General features: G+C 38.2%; 1 protein-coding gene across 1 annotated transcript in view; it reads left to right on the forward strand.

The window, feature by feature from the left end:
• The first annotated feature begins 2,747 nt into the window (after positions 1-2,747).
• Positions 2,748-17,294, forward strand: part of LOC120957185 (uncharacterized) — a 37,425-nt gene continuing 22,878 nt past the window's right edge. The window contains exons 1-2 of the mRNA XM_040379245.2: positions 2,748-2,853; positions 14,388-15,607. Coding sequence (XP_040235179.2) covers positions 15,517-15,607 — 91 coding nt within the window. The 5' untranslated portion in view covers positions 2,748-2,853; positions 14,388-15,516. The remainder of the gene's footprint in view (positions 2,854-14,387; positions 15,608-17,294) is intronic.

Here is a 17,294-nt window from a genome sequence, read left to right on the forward strand (position 1 = left end):
AGATGTAATTTCATTACAGTACACTTGAACATTCGGCACAGTGCATTTGAAATTGCATCTTATTGTTTGTTGCTGCCATTTACAAACAGATATTGACAGCTTAATAGGTAAGAGGGAAAGAGAGTCAAGGAATAACTCTTCAAGCTAGCTGTCTTATTCATTACCTTTAGTTGATTGTTTATTGCAGCATAAGTATATATAGAGCATAAGATATCTTTTGAGCAATCAAGAAAAAGATACATTTACATCCAATATGTAGTAATCTAGTTATTAATTAATCTAGTAATCTAGTAGTAATTAAGTTATTTTATGTTTTAAACCTATTATTGCATCATGCAGAAGAGTAAATTTGCATCGCACAGATCGATCAAAATCTGATAGATTATTTAGATCAATACTCTCCAACCTTTTTAGAATCGCGGACCACTTGGCTTTAAAAAATCATTTGCCGCGGCCTACATCCATTGAGGGCATACATTGTGTAGACTTAGCTCAAACTTTTTGATCAAAATATTTTTAAATATCATTCTTGACATGCCTGTTGAAAATTTGTGAAACTGATTGTGGGGAATAAAGTGCACTATGTATAGTAATAAGCTTTCCTTTTTCAAACAATTTTTTTTTCGCGGACCATGTCTGTTAACGCCACGGACCACAGGTGGGAAACCACTGTTTTATATGACTTTGATTCATTGTTGCCTCTTGGCAACGAGTTATATTTATTTATTTTTTTGAATTATAAAATAATAAAATGAAACAGCGAAAAAACAGCTCTTTCACATCATTCACCACGCTTAAAATGTTCGCACGATTACACGGGCAAAGAATTCTCACTCTAATTTCAGTGCCAGTGTTCAATATAGCCTGTTTTCGTTGTTTGGTTGTTTGCATTATGCCGACCGAACTGGTTTGCATAACGGTGTCCCAACCTGTTGTCACCCATTTGCATGTGCACGCTGGTGTGAAACAATAATGTACCATACCCAATGCTGTGATTCGCAAGCATATTTTGGTCGGATGTGAATCTTTGTGTGTATGGTACCGGTGAGTGTGATTGCAGGAGGTTGATGCAAAGTATCTTTGGCAAAAGTTTAGCGCTCGGATGTGCACGTTACGGGACAAATTGGATCATATTGGAGCTCGCCGGCTCTCTCTCTCTCTCTCTATCGCATTGTAGAAGGCGCTACACACGAGCAAGTTTTCGAAATGAATTTCCGGCTGCACACGACATCCTGTGGTGGTAGTGGCCTTTCGTAAGGAAGCTGTTTCAAACTTATCTCGAGCCTCAATTCTTACGGTACCGGCTGCTGAAGAGTCCTATGAGTCCAATCCTATGCGGAGTATAGCACATCACAAGTTTGTCGTTGAAAACTAACCCCTGTTTCGCGGTGGCACATTTTACGCAAGGAAAGCGTTCCAACTTCAGAGTTTGTTCGCTGGCTTGCGTAATGATAATATATGCATTCGTACATATATGCACGATATGCCGCATATCTAAAATTCATAATTTGGTGTGTTATTTGTTGAAATACAAACAAATAGCTTGTTACGAACATGTTCCGCTTGAATTTTAGTAGCAACAGCCTGCAAGGGTGACAGATTTTTGATGGTATAATCTGACATTCGGTTTGAGTAGGGTACGAATAGCTGCATGCAATTTGTTAGCTTCGTCGATCGAACGGACAGTAGTATGACAAGAAGTATGAAGTAATCACGAAGCAATAGTGTAAACGCCTTCATTTTGTTCATGGCATTTTTAAGATTCTTTAGTACTGAAGAACCCTGGAACCATGGAGCATAGAAGTAGGAGGCTTAAAGTGGACGCCAGATGCTTTAATATCACTCATTCGTATCTACTTCGAAAGGGGGTTCCAGTTCACAAAAAACACCATTTCAAAATAAAGATAAGTTGCTGATGCAGTACAAATAGCAAAGGTTTTGAATATCAAACTGGTTTGAATTTCGTAGCTTGTTATGTTTTTTAAATAAATGTATAGATTTGCCATGCAGCATTCAATAATTAATCAGCGAGTGTTGAGCTTGTGAGCTTACGATATGGTGCGATAAATCATGTCATATCATTTTAATGCATGAAGCGGTAGCAAATAATCAACCTACATCTCCACGGTACTGTTCGATCGAGAGCTGTTCATTCGATAGGGAAAGCTTCCGAGCAACGGTCGAGCTTATTCCCGAACGCCGACCGATGAATACACTCCGAAGCGCTTATCCACGAACAGCTGATCAATGAAGGAGCTCGGATGAATTTGAGTGTTTTTGTTTTGTCAGTTGTAGACGCGTTTTCCGCCCGACAACATGTGCGGAAAGTTAAGTGGTAGACGGAGATAACATTGCATAGGCTTAGTTAGTGCATTTAAGAGAATATTTTCCATCTTAGGTTATGGAAAAGGTTTCTTTTGGTATCGCTGACTTTAAATGTGGTGTTGTTTGCTGTATTTCAGATGGAAGAAGAATCGATATGAAATGTGACAGTCGTGTTTGTTCATTACATGAAAGCTGATTTACATAACACGCTATTTATAAAAGCGAAGAAAACAATATCGGTTGCAAGTTGAGTTGCTTTCGCAACAATACAAAAGTGCTATTTAATTGCGGCATCACTCTCTTGGTATGATATCAGCATAGTACGTCTGTTATAACGGCAAAACCGGTTATTGGATGTTTTACGACACAATCCAATCGATTGCAATTGGAAGGGAATGAGCTGAGGGAAATGTGAATTTGAACTGTTACCTACGTCAACATTAAGCATAAATTTCTCAATTCCTTCCCTTAGAAGGTTACATCTATTCAATATCGTAGCATATAACGTTGTCGGCATCCTTTCGCAAGGTAAGAAATGATGGGGTTATTTATAATGTCTTTGTAAATTAAATACAGCCTCCTATTTGTCATCGGGTGGCACACTACTGCTGAAGCATCCATCTTTTCATCCATCTTCAGCCGCCTGTAATGCCCAATGAAATGTGTTTATTTTGAGCAGGGTGGGACCCTTAGTGGAGGAGGGAGGTGGGAGGGATTGATGATTAAATGGATCGAATGAATCAAAATTGATCACAAATTATTCATCGATTGGGGCACGGGAGGTAAATATGCCATCCATTTTTCGTAAGCAAGGGAAGGAATTTACGGATACATCAAAGCTAACTTTTGGGACGGTTGATAGAGCACGGAAGGCACCCATTGATAGACCGATCCGGTTTTTGGGGGGTTGATTTATGCGTGGTTGATTTATGGTTTTTACATGAGAGTGTATTATTGTTTGATTTTTGCTGTTGCTCCAGTCAGTGGAAAAGGTTTGATAGAATAAATACCACTTTGTGTCCCTGATATATGAGTTTGTTCTGTTTCAGTTAAAGTTGAAATTTTACCAGGAAATCCCACACGTTGATGTGAAATGTAAAGCTATAATTTACTAAAAAATAAGAATGAATTCAAATCATACAGCAAAAACAGATTTTCCCATGATTGATTACATTTTTATAACAATAAACACTACGAGCAAACATTGAAATGGTAATGTATGAATTACATGGCCCAATACACCATAGCTTTATTGTTAGACATTTAAATTTTATATTTCCCTTGAAAAAGCCATAGAAAAATGGAATTTAATCAATCAAGCGATGCGAAACATAACCGCCGAGCGGTTGTTTTTGTGCCCATTTTTACTATTGTTTTTTTATCCCTTCTCCCTCGGTTTGCTGCAGTACACACTTTGTACAGTAAACCACAATCCGTGTACAGCAATTAAGTGTAGCTCTTCAGATTAAAAATCGTTTATTTACTGGTTCTGCATAATAATTCAATGGCGGTTAGGTTGCATCCGGTGGACGGCTATTTGCATATTATCTGCTCTATTTTTACACCTTCATTATCAACCTACCTGATAGTATTGGATGGGTGTGTGAGTGTGTTTGTTTTTTTTGCACAAGGCACATTGATTTATTTCCCGTTTCACAACTTTTACAGAACAATGTTAACGGGATTTCAATCATGGAAGGTGTGGAATGAACAAAAAGGCATACACATATGTAGTGTACCATTTAACGTTGGTAATGCTATACAGCCGTTGATGGGTATGAGCAAGCACGATTTGTATGGCTGTAAACACAAAGACACTTTTAACATGTAATTAAGCTTCTGCAGTGTTCAATGTAATTCAATCTTTTCATAGCAAAACAAAAAAAAATCATTGATGAGGATGTTTATAAAATGATGATGATGGCTTTTATTTCCTGAATCTATCGGAATGATAAAGCATGTTATCAGGAGAAAGAATCACAATTTGCAAACCATCAGCACAATTGTCTCTGCAATGCAAACATATCAAAGTATACTTTTTGAAGTGAACAATTTAAATGTACGTCAAAAGATATAAGAGTCACTGTATGGATGTGTTTTTATTAAATCCAAAAATGGAAGTATGTGAATGTGCTGGTTTTTATTAGAGGCATAAAACATGAGTAGGCTGATGTCATCATTTGGACCATGGCCAAAGCGAACAATATCCATCGCATTTAAAGTAGGACAAAGTTCAGTGTTGGGTTTATCTCGACGGCCTACATACAACTGTCTGGCGCCATGGAAATATTTACAGCATCCAAAGACATATTCGCACCGGCCAAGGAAGGACCGTATATTTTAAATGGATATCATCTTTAGGACTGATTTCGAAAACAAAAGATTCATGCAACTTATTCGAGTATTCAAGTGGGAAATGAAATGTGAAATATTATAGAATTATGCTTACTATAGATACATTATATTGTATGCAAGTGTTAGGTGCCATAACAAATATACAACCAAACCAATCAACAAATCGATTGACTAGCAGAACAAAATATCAAATTACATTCGGAATTGTGCTATAGCTCTATGGTATGTGTGGTCAGAAGTTCGACCAGTTTGTATTATTTATGATTGAGGGAGAGAGGTAAAATACATGCTAAATGAAGCAGCTGTAGTTGACAGCAAGAAACATGACAATAAGTGGAATATAATGAAATGATAAATCATGCCTGTTTTTATGGAAGGAATGCATTTTTGTACTTTTGTACTCCATAATTATCCATTTTGCACCATCTGTTGGAATTGAAAATCAGATTAATCATTGTGCTAAAACATGTACTAATGTTGCTACACTTTTGAGATTCTACTATTTATGTCTAGTGTTCATTAACCATGACATAAACAATAATTTGTATTACAATAGAACTCATATTTTGTATGACTTTGTGACGAGTTTGCTCGGAGTTAAACGGAATGTGATTTAAAGCAGGAACAAAAACAGAAAAATGCTAAAAGAAACCGGGAAAATTAAAAGTATTGTTTTTATTTGGCTGGTAATTGTCAACGACAGATGTGCCCGGAAGTTGGTTAGCTTGTTTTTCCTTTCCTATCATGATGTTTCTGTGTTTTTAAGCGCTCCTGCAAATTAAATGATTGTGACAGATGTATGATTTTCATGTGTAGAAACAAAACGATAATACAATCGTACTTTGATTGTTTGACAAATATCTAGCATAGTATAGAAGAAAATATTAATTTAACTTTTTTTTGGTTTTATAGAACTACATAATTAATTCATGATTAATACATCACATAGTTTAACATTAAATAAAGCTTAAAGTTTTATTAACTACATTAATTGTCTTTCATAATAATATAAAAAAAATCCCAAATATGAAAATCTTCTCCATTAGGGCAAAACATTTCAATAGTATTACCCTTCCTTTAAATTTCAACAAATGAGCAAAGATAGTATCTGAAATTCTTCAACCTTTAAAAACAAAACAAAAAAAAAACAAAAAAAAAAACAGACGAACGAAGTGAAAGTAATTTTGCTTACCGATTTATTTACTTTCGAGCCTTGCTGAGCCTCTCCCTGCAGTGCTGTGCTACAATATTTGGCGTGTAGTCAACACGGCCACCCCACGGTCTCAACACGCTCTCTCAAGCCGAAAAGGTGAGCATATTCATTTCCCGCGCTACACGCCGCCGGTCGTTGCGGTGAGCTTTTTGTGTAGTTTGCAAATGACTTACACTTTTGCCTGCCGCTGTGCTGAACCGGATGCTGTAGTACTTTCGGTAGGAACTAATTAATTTTACCAAGCTGTCAAACTGTTGCCCACGAAATGAGATAAGTTGCTGGGGATGTTTTGGCCCGTTGCTAGCTGCTAGTAGCATCGATAGTCTTTTGAGGTAGGTGATAGTCTGCTAAGGACGGTTGGAGGCGGTGATTCGTGCTATGGACGCTTTGAGCAGGCAAAATTATAACGAATCTTGAGAGTTAGTAAGCAGGATGAATGGAGTAAAGCGTACGAAGGAAAATTAAATTAGCTAGATCTTTCTGAATCAAAAGCATTAAAGCTTTTGTTTTGCCAGTTTAAACCAGCTCTCGCTGTAACGTAGTAGAGTAAACAGAATCAATAGACATCAAGTTTATGGGAGTTTCAAGAAGATTTTGTACGTATACTATCATGGAGAGTATTATGTTAAATATAAATAATTATCTACATGTTGCTTCCATCACGACGGGTTTCAAACAATTCCTAGCAGTCATCCTTCTAATAAGGTCATGGTCAACTGCCACTTCATGAATTGATTGGCTAGATCAGGGATCGATCCAGCTAAGCGAAATGTGACGAAAAAGAAATCATAAAATGAACGTTTGAGAAGAGTACTTGGAAATAGCCATGAGCTCAGAATCACTCTGTACCTTTTGCTTTCATGTTTCTACTGGAAGTTTACGGCATCAATATCCTCTTGTTATTTTATTCTAGTTGGTTTCTTTTGCTTTCAAAAAGGACCGATGAAGGAAGCTTTGAAACGCAAATTAAAAAAAAATCTCTTTTCGATAAGAGTTGCATGGATTATTGGCAATTAAAACCCGTCTGAATGGGAATTTCGTGCTATCCATATCTGTATTACTTAAATATTGATAGTCATGAAAAGTGTACTGATATTCCTTCCACACGACAAAGGCCTGAATATGAACGAAGTAAAAAAAAGTACGTGTAAGCCACCTGGATGAAAAATAGCTTTGAACGTTTGATGACGCAACTATTCGCAACGACCAATCACCAACCACCAGGTGGGAAAATGGCCCAGGAGAGAACATGGCCGATCGATGGTGGGCAACACCGATGGTGATGAAAATGAGGTGGTGAGAGATAAAAAAAGATGCCAGTGATGAAGATGTATCCGACTCATCCACATGGCAACAGGTTGTGGTGGCCTGGTCTGGGTGTGCAGAGTGCACTTGGGTAATGAAATTCGTGTTCATGCTCATTTTTTTTATGTTGCTGCTGCGGTCGTAGTGGTTAGGTGCTGCTGACATGATGAATATTGTGTGGTGTAGTTTCTTGAAGGGTTATCATTTTTAACTCACAAAATGCACTTATACAACTGCAATTTACTGGCGTTAGATAAAAGCTGACTTATGCCATGTACGTGTTGTATTTACGCGGAATACCATTATGCCAAATGATGTGTGATTTTAAATACATTTTTGCATTAGAAATGAGCAATGCTTTTTTGTAAGGAAAATTCCTGTTAAGTTAACAAAAAAAAAAGAGATATCTCCAGCCTAAGTGAAGACTTTCAAACCGTCTTCGTCGTGCGACTTTCATAGACTTTTGTCGTTGTTGGAGGTGATATTTTTCGTAACGCAATACACGTCCTGCTTCCAATTTTGCGTCCACAACGCTGGTGTTTATTTCAAACGATTGCAGTATTTCTTTCAGTTTCCTTGATGTCTTTACGCTTGTTTGTAGGTTTTTGCGTTTTTGTGAACTTTACAAATCTTATTCAGATCGTTCTATAAGGGCGATGTTGTTTTGCGCTCCCTTGAACCAGCATGCTTTTGGTTAACAGCGAGCATTTCTCCTGGGTTACTTCCCTCATTATCCCAAGGCTGCCATTATTTCGCACGACGCTGCTGGCAAACATTCACAACTATCACGAATACACTTGGCCCGTGGGTTGTTTACTTTGTTTGTTGTAAATTATGTTAGTTATACCACTCGTTTTTGCTCAATGCAGCATGCGTCTGTTTGAATTGAAAGCAACAGAGTGCTTTGCAAGGTGTTCGTTACGGTGAATCGTTAGATATTCAGAACATTTGAACAGTCAGAAACATTTGAAGGTTGTAATTTGAGGCTAGTAGTAGGTGTTTGAATTAAGATTGTGATTACATAGTTCTTATTATTTCATTTTTTTTATAATTTGGCATAATACTCGCAATTGGTTTAGGCCTGTCTTAAAATAAATGAAATAATAGCTGCAAAAACGTGTATGAAGTATGACTCAAAACCTGTCAGAATCTAGAATACTTAGCCGAGGGACTATCGAGATTTAGATAAAAAAAAACAATTTTATTATTTTTAACTGCATTTTTCACATTATTTTGAATAAAAAGTACGTCGAAAACTGAAGCCATTCATTGGTATGCAAAACCGTTGGTTCAAAATTGATTGCATGTTAATCTGTTTCGAGTCCGGCAAAGACGAGTGACAAAATTGCTCCAACTAATTGCGTGTGGTTCTCGGCTCGGAGTGTCGCCCCCCAGTGCCTTAATCGATACCGTAATCAATTATGTAAATCCAGTGGCCCGATAAATGACTGTTAATTTAGATATGTGCTAAAAAAAGCACGGAACGAATTTTGAATACATAATGTGATAGAATTATCATGATGGGTCTATTGTGAATAAAATTGTACCAAAAAGACTAATTACAAAAATACAAATTAGCAGAATATCATAATGATTGGATCATTAAACGATAATATATTAATTGTTGAAGGATGTTTTTTTTATCAGATAAATGTTCTGCTACCAACTTTTCTAATTGGAATATTAACAATGATTTACTAACCGCACGAATCGCCTCGTTTGACTCGCCTTGCTAGTAGTTACTTTTTTCAGCATACGAGAGTAAGATGTTCAGGTCTAGAATTAAAAATGCAATAAACGTAATTGTTGTAAACAGAATTAATTATTAGCAGATAGCAAGGCACGCCGAAGAACGTTCCTGCAGTGATCATTGCAGCGAAGCGATAGCTTGCGTTGCACACCACTGCAGTGTGCTGTGATGTCGACGGACGTCAAAGGGTTAATAACATTCTAAATGATCTCTTAATGCCTTAATATATCCAGATGATCTGTTCATTTAACAAAAAAGCTTACTAGTTTTTTTTTATCAAATACATTAATAATCCTGTTAATTATTAATGGGGTAGTAGAGAAACGCGGTGTAAAAATGGTAAGGTGGGGCGAAAATGGTCACGTGCATTATTAATAAATGTAAGGTGACTTTGAACTGTCGAAAAGCATCAAATACAATGTGTGATGAACACCATGACGCTTTACAACCGAATAACTCTTAACAAATAATGAAATAAAATTGCAACATTGCTGTTATTAACGTGTTGAAGATGAAACCAAATAATGTACTTTTAGTTTACGTTTTAAGTTATTTAATCAAGGAAGTCTAAAGCAACATTTTTCACAGGTCCATTTTGTCCCGTGTTCCCTTTTACATTAAAGTGCCTGAAGCTTTATAACGAACACAAAAAAACATTTTTCATTTATGTGCGATGCATTTGTCATGCGTCATTCATTTTGCATTTTAAATCCATTGTGCCGGCATTTTGCTCCCAAATGGAGAGGTTGTGATTTATGACCGCACAAAGTGTATGGCCAGCAGCAGAAAAAAGAATAAATAAACCAGTAAAACCCCACACACAAATTGGATTTTGTGTGTGGCACTAACTGCACGATCAACTACAGTTGGCCCTAATTAGAAGGTGTTAATAAAGCTTGTATTGTTTGTTTGAAGTAAGTGGATTTACACCCACTTTCCATTAGCATTGCGCAATTTTTCATTATTGGAGAATGAGAAATCAGTTACACTGCAAATGATTTTTTCATGAATTCTGTCATACTGCAAATGAAATAAAAAAATGGATTTTAAAGTTTTAAAAGTGTAGTTCTGCAGAGAGAAGGCGGAAGAGTGGGAACGGCAGAAATCACAATATATTATTTTTTTTTGTTTAGTCTCTTTTCATAAAGTTTTTTTTTAAATAATATACATCCCTTGTTTTATTATGATCTCAATTTAGATTTAAATTATTCACCAAGTGTAACAACTCCCTTCAAATCAGAACACATAAAAATAAATCGCTCCCATCGTCGCTAAATATGGTTTCCGAGAAAAGCGCAGCGTTAATTAGAGAATTCGTTAATTAGCCGTGGGGAGGTTGGACAAGCACCAATTGGGCAATGGTCGCCACATTGTTGCTTCATTAATAACAAGCCATTTAATTAAAAGCAAACATTCAACCTAATGCTGTATGTTGTGTCGCCTAACTGTCACCAACACATTCCGCTGGCTGTTACCAGCGTTCACCTGATGATGTGTTGGACACATGGGTTGATGTTTTCTAAAAATAAATAAAAGTGTTTGTGTTATGCTAGCGAAGGAAAGCTTCCAACAGGAGTGAATTAATTAAATTACAAAAAAGGCGCAATTGGTTTCATCAAAAGCTTTGAAACGATAAACACAGGTGTAATAATTTGATGTTGATGTGAAGTTATAATGAAATTACTACATAACTGTTCTTTTATCATTTAGTGCCGGAAATACAAAACAAATTCCTCAAAAAATCACATTTTACCCTACACATTGTTGTACCCGTCACCAACAAAACACTGTCAGCGTGGAGCTGTTGAAAGACTGCACTCCACTCTGAGCTCTATGTCCACAAGTGGATTGTGGTTTGCTGTTGCTTTAGCATGAAATGCTTCGTATTTTTCTTCAGGGCCACGGGTGCACAGGCCATTAATGATTGTGCTGCAGCTGCATTCAGTGCACGTACCATTCCACCGGGGGTTGGCGAGTGTTGAATGGAATAAAAAATGACATCGATTCATTTTCAACAAACTTCGCGCCCCGTCTCTAACGGTCGCGTAAGGAAATTTGTGCCCCGTGGCTGAGGAAAGCGTGGCATAGTGCTTGCACATAATAGGTTCCCGCGTGGCAGTGTAAGTGTAAGTGTGCACTGGAGTGAAAATGTGTTGTGTCGCGTGTAAAAAAAACCCCGTGGCACTACGTACCGGTAAATGCAAAACAATTGAAAATAAATTCGTATACGTGCCATCGGCATCGGAATAAACGTCGTGATGTCGGTTGCGGTTAGGGTTAGGTGCGATGCAACCAGTTTGTTTGATGAGGTTTGGACGGGGTGGGAACAGCAGTCGTGCTGTATTTATGAAGATCACATCCGCGAGGACATCATTTTACACGTCTTTGGTATTGCTACGTGCTAGAAGGAATGTTGAGGGAAATTTGTCTGGGAGCTTTCACATAGTTTGTCGCCTTTGAAATAGGAACTAACGGTTTGTTTATTCCAAACCGTGGGCTTTCTTCTCGAAGGTTAATTTTTGGCATATTTATATTAGTAATCCCACCAGCTTTCGAAGAAATTATACGCTTTTCATTTGAATTACCACCAGCATTAGACACATTAAATTAAATATTAGTTTCTTTTTGACATAGAGAATCATACAAATTAAAATTGAATTTTTTATATCTGTATCAATATTATTGATGATTTGAACATAGAGTGGTTGACGTGTAGATTTTTTCAAAAATATTTTTAAAAAAGTTCATGCTCCTGAATTCTTAAAGAATACTATACAGCAGCTTCACGTACTGGCACTGAAACCAATTCTAAATTCATTAGTTTCCATATATCACACTCAACAAGACAGAAAACAATGTTGTGCAGGCTTTCGTAACAGCATAAAATTGCAAACTCCGACCACTCTGGCCTCCTGATATGCAAAACAACATTCATTATTCGACCTCAGCTGGGATGGCTTTAGCAGAAGCTTATCCCTACCCTTACCCGGTGTCGGTGCCGTTGCATTTTCTTACCAACATCCATTCTAATCTGCTTCGCACCGTGTTGCCATTGTTGGAACATTGCCATCATCCCGCAATGCCAGATGTAGGGCAGGATAGATTAAGGTCGGTCAGCCAGCCGAGGCTGCATTTGCGATCGTGCCGTTCTCTAAAAGCATTGCTAATCGATATCTTATGTTTAGTGTTGTGCCAACCAACATCGACTCGCACAAAAACAAACATTACACTCACATTTGTTTAATTTAATCTACACGAAAAACCGTTCTCGTGCTGTGGCGCAGCCCACAATGTGTTAGCTTCTGTGTGCGAGAGAGTGTGTATGTGTGTGTGTGTTAAAGGTTTCGTTTATAAATAGGAACCACGGCACGGGTGTGTTATAATTCAAGTCGTCATTCTCAAAGCTTTCCCCGTTTGTCACGGAAGACATTTTGAAAGCCAAACTCATTAAAACTACATCACACACACACACCAGGTGAGGGCTAGGTAGAAGGTATTCAAAAACAAGATGAAAATGACAGAATGGATTCAACTCGTTCACAAGCTTCTCGTTGTAGCATCGTTGTGGTTTGAGATTTAAAACGTGCTTTCGTGGGTTTATTGTGTTCGAATTAGATTGAGGTCGTCTCACTGCGTGAGATAAGAGACAGTTATCTTGATTGTATTCATAAACAACAACAATGTATTAATCTTGTATGAAAGCTTTCAATAATACATTCTGTCATAATAATTATCTGGTTGACCCAGGGTTTCCACAATGCAAGCAATGCCGTTTCTGTTTCTCTTTGCTCATAATTTCGTGCTTTGTTTATCAACTTCACTAGTGAAAGTTTGCCTTGCAACCTGTGACATTCCAGTAGGAACTCGTTAAACACCGTAACATTTCATGGCTGGTGTGACGTAAAATTTCCTTCCGGTGTGTTTGTGTGTGTGTGGAATTTCCGGCAACATCCGAGTGTTGTGGTGCAGCACGTTTGCCTCAGTCTCGTTTTGCTGGCAGAGTTTTGTCATTCCAAACTTTTGCCTTCACTGCGGAAAACAACGCAGCGGATCATGCTTACAATTACAATCAACAAAAGATGAAGAGGAAGATGAGAAAGAGAATAGTTGAATAGAAAAGCAAGCTAGTAAAATATCGTCCGACCGAAACCAGTAACAAAAACAATCCTGTTGTCGAGCAGTGGTTTTTCACGAGGAGTTTCCCTCAGACTGTTCTTCTTGTGCCTGTTGCCTTGAAACTTTCACCCCTCTTCTCATATGCTTGTATGTGTATGTGTATGTGTGTGGGTGTCCCGAAGGTATGCACATGTGATATGGAAGCAACAGTTTTTTGTTGTTCCGAAACCGCAAAGCAGTCGACTTTGTCATCGCTTTGTTCGTTGTGTAAGCTGGCACTCATCCCCGGCTCACGGCAGTTCTGGGAAAAGTCAGTGAGTGAGCCGAGGTGTTTAACTGTGGTTCGGTGGTTAGATTGTTGCTAAGTTTTCCCTTTGACATTTGATGAGTTGGCTGTATCTGAGTTGGGATTTATTGTTTGGTTTTTTGTTTCGTAAGTTAGTCTTTGATTTTCATAATTAATAGGCAAATGTTTGGTATTGGGTTTGTATTTGCCAAACACTACCGTAAATGGTAGGCATGGAAAACAAACTTCATTAGTCACAGCATAATTAACGAGAGTGAAGGTTCGGAAAATGTGAGGTTGGTTGTACTGATTCGTATTAAATTGTTACGCTTAATTTATTACAGTCAGGGTTCATTCTGTTGATGCACTTTGAACCGGTGATCAAAGGCTCTGAAAAAAAAACTATGAAACGTCCTACTGTTAAGTTTACTGTTTTGTTGCATAGAGAGATGCACTGCTGTAGCATTGTATTGTTGTCGGTGCAGTGCACTCTGCTCTAAATTTCCTATAGAGCGAGTCGATATCTAATTAATGTAATTATTTACAAGCATTCCTGTATCTATTGATTACGAATAATTTGTACTTTTATTTACATTAAAGTCGGATGGACTTTTACTACTAGTTTTTGATTACATAAAGCTCTGCCTTCAGCCAGATTATATTCGACCAAGGAGTAAAATGAACAAATACTGATGGAGACGCCCGGTACTTCTCGAACAAATGCATTCAACGTCGGATAGCCTGTATCAACAAAATAATGTTTGGGTTTGATACGTTACTTGAGATAATTTCATTAAAAAAAGTGCAAAAATGCAGTCATATGTACAATAAAAAAAAAATAAAATGAAATGAATAACTTTTCTAACTTCGTTAAATTAGCTTTCAATATTTGAAATTCTTTCTAAAACTTCAACACAGTTTTTCCGTTCAAAAAACTGTTGCTTCTTTTAACAGTCAGAAGTTGCGACTATTTGCTCTTTAAAACCCGCTCAAGCAAACGATTTCTAATTACATTTTTGCCATTTTTCCCATTCCAGATCGGTACACCAAATGCATGCTATCCCTGGAAGCAAACTGTAGATAAAACTACACATTTCATATTACATTTCTCGCATACGTTTTGCACCAGTTTTTGCTCGACGAAAAACGGATGCAGAATCATACCGGAAATGCATAGCATGCGAGTAACATAGATAACGGCGTAACATAAACGTCGTGCCAACCTCGTGAACCCCCACACTCGGTGTGCGCACACATCGAAGGACTGTTGTTCTATTTTTGTGTGTGTGTTACAAACAAATAGGTTAAGGACATTCATTCATGATGGGACATTCCCAAAAACGCGCCACGAATTTCCCGAACCACATCGGTCTGGTGTAGCACACGGACTGCTCGGGCAAGCTCGGTCGGCGTTCGGCCGTTCGGCGACACGAATAGCTGATTAGTGTCGTGCGCGAGTGTTGCTGGAGAGAGTGTGAACGCGTCCACAACCAGTTCTAGTCAGGAGCTCATCCCGAACGGATGGTGGTGTTCGTGTTGGAACGTGTAAGCACGGTCGCCTGTGACATAAATGTGTGAAGCAAATCGTCGTGAAGTGGTGAAAACAAGCATTTAAAACCCTGAGAAAAAAAACTACCGCATTGAAAACAAGTAATTCTTGTGCCAAATAAGCGCCAGTGTTCGAGTAAGGAGAATGAGTAAACTTAAACCCAGCATTTGCTCGTCTCCATTAGCTTAACCTCGCCGCATGCTTCTAAATGTGCCGTTGCCAACACAGGTCCCCGGTGATGATGGTGCTGATGAGAATAATGTGTGAAAAATAGATTACGGAAAGATTCGGGTAGAGTGCGTTTAAATATTTTACGCGACAAAAGGCCAAACCGTTGTTCGAATGGAAAGTGCCACCGGCTGGATGGATGGATGGATGAAAACAGGTTAATCACTAAGCAGGGTGGTAGTGTATATGTGTGTTTATGTGTGAGTGTGTTTGTGGATGTGGAATGCTTTGCCCAGAACGAGATCATACCGCCGGCAGCTCTGGTCGGTGCTGGGGAGAGGGCTTCTACCGTGGTACGTGTGTGTAAATGAGGTGTGTAAGAGAGTGATTTAGAAAAGTGTGATCGTTTGGTTTGGAGTGAAGCAAAGCAAAAGAGCAAACCATTCTCGATGGAGATACGGCAAGCTGCTACAATGTACGCGCGGCGAAGCATGAGTGGAGCTACGATTACAGTGATGCTCGTAATGCTGATAGTCAAAGGTTTGTAGCTGAAGGTTCCAGAAATAGTTTTTATGAGGTTAATGATCATCAATATTTCTAGTGTATAAATGATACAGGTTTCTTTGAGTTTCAGAGTAATTACTTACAGACTTCTAATGAATTTTAATTTATTTTATTTTATAAATCGCAATCGACTTTTACCAAATACCTCAATCAATACAAATCAGGTTTTAATGCTTTGCGTCTTTTTTGTTGCGCTTCTTCATTCGTCTGTCGGTTTGAAATTGAAAAGCGAACGATTGGTGTGACACAGATACACGGACAGATTGCGAGAACCAATTAATCGTGATATATTGTACCGGGAGGCTCAACGGAATCAGCGCGGCACCCATCAATCTGGATTTAAAGTGTGAACATAAAAATACCGAGAGTACCGTTTCGAGCGCAGCTGGCAAACGTGCTCCTATTTATTGACAGTATGTCTGAGTTGTCGTTTGCTGGAAGATTATGTTTTTTTTTTTAGTTTTGTTAAATATAATCTTTTTTCAGACATTTTTTGGGTAGAAATGTTTTCAAAGCTTAAATAGCACAAACGCTTTGCCTAAATATCGTTTGATACAATGTATAAAACGTTGATCTGATAACATTAATCGAACAATCGATCTTAACTTTCAATAACCGTGCATTGATTAATATTTTTCCTTCCAATTTTCCTTGCGGCAGAAAGCCTCCCCCCCCCCTGTTACCCCCCTCATCAAAGAGATAAAGCTCATTCTCATTTTTCCTTCTCCATGGCACGGAAATTAGAATTGCAAAATAATTTAACTTTTGCAAACTTTCGCTCCGAAGCCCCTTCATCTTCGAGGTGGTATCATCGCACAGTATCAGCCTACACCGGCGAGCATGGATGGAATGGTTCTGGAATGGTAAAGAAAACCGCGCTCGATAACCGGTGTGTAACGGGGTGTAAAGGTTGGGGTGATGGATCGATTTTAAAAGACGCATGTGCTTGGGAAGGTGGCGCACGATATATTCTTTGCACGTTTTCGGGCGGCGTTCTTCACCCCCCACAGGTTTGGGAGGTTGATCTTATCACACACGGGGGGGAAGCTATTTTCGCTGGCGCTCGCTTTCGTTCGGTTGTTTTACACGCAACGGCACATGAACGGCACAGTGGGATGTAGGGCATGGTCGGGTGATTCGATTTTTGGTAGCGTAGGCATCGATTGATAGCTCATTTGTTACTCGTTTGCCGAAATTAATTTCATCCAAACGGGCGGGTTGACAAGCGGAATTCGTTAGCAGCTTGCAGCGCGGAGATAAATTAAATTTTAAAACTTTGTGAGCGATGGTGGTGGGTGATGCAATGGGCAGAGGCAGAGTTAGGTCTGGGTTAAATTACACTAAAAGTCAATTTTATGCCATTTATGACAATCAATCTTTGTTTGCGTTTTAAGAAGTGAGGTATGGTTAGGGGAGGAAGGCGTTGTAATAAGGGCATGGTAGAGAGTTTATTGACATTTGAGTTAAATTATATGTTTTTTTGTTTTTTTAATCAACAATTGAAAATTAGAGTTATATAATTTTTAAATAATTTTCAAACATTGAGAAAATTCGAGGAAAAAATACGTTTATTGCTTAAAAAGATTCACCCAACCACACGACCCAATAAGAAAGCCGCTGCAAAAATCATAGCAATGTACTTAATAGGAATATAATTTGATTT

The sequence above is a fragment of the Anopheles coluzzii genome, chromosome 3 (genome assembly GCF_943734685.1).
Source record: "Anopheles coluzzii chromosome 3, AcolN3, whole genome shotgun sequence".
Lineage (NCBI taxonomy): Eukaryota > Metazoa > Arthropoda > Insecta > Diptera > Culicidae > Anopheles > Anopheles coluzzii.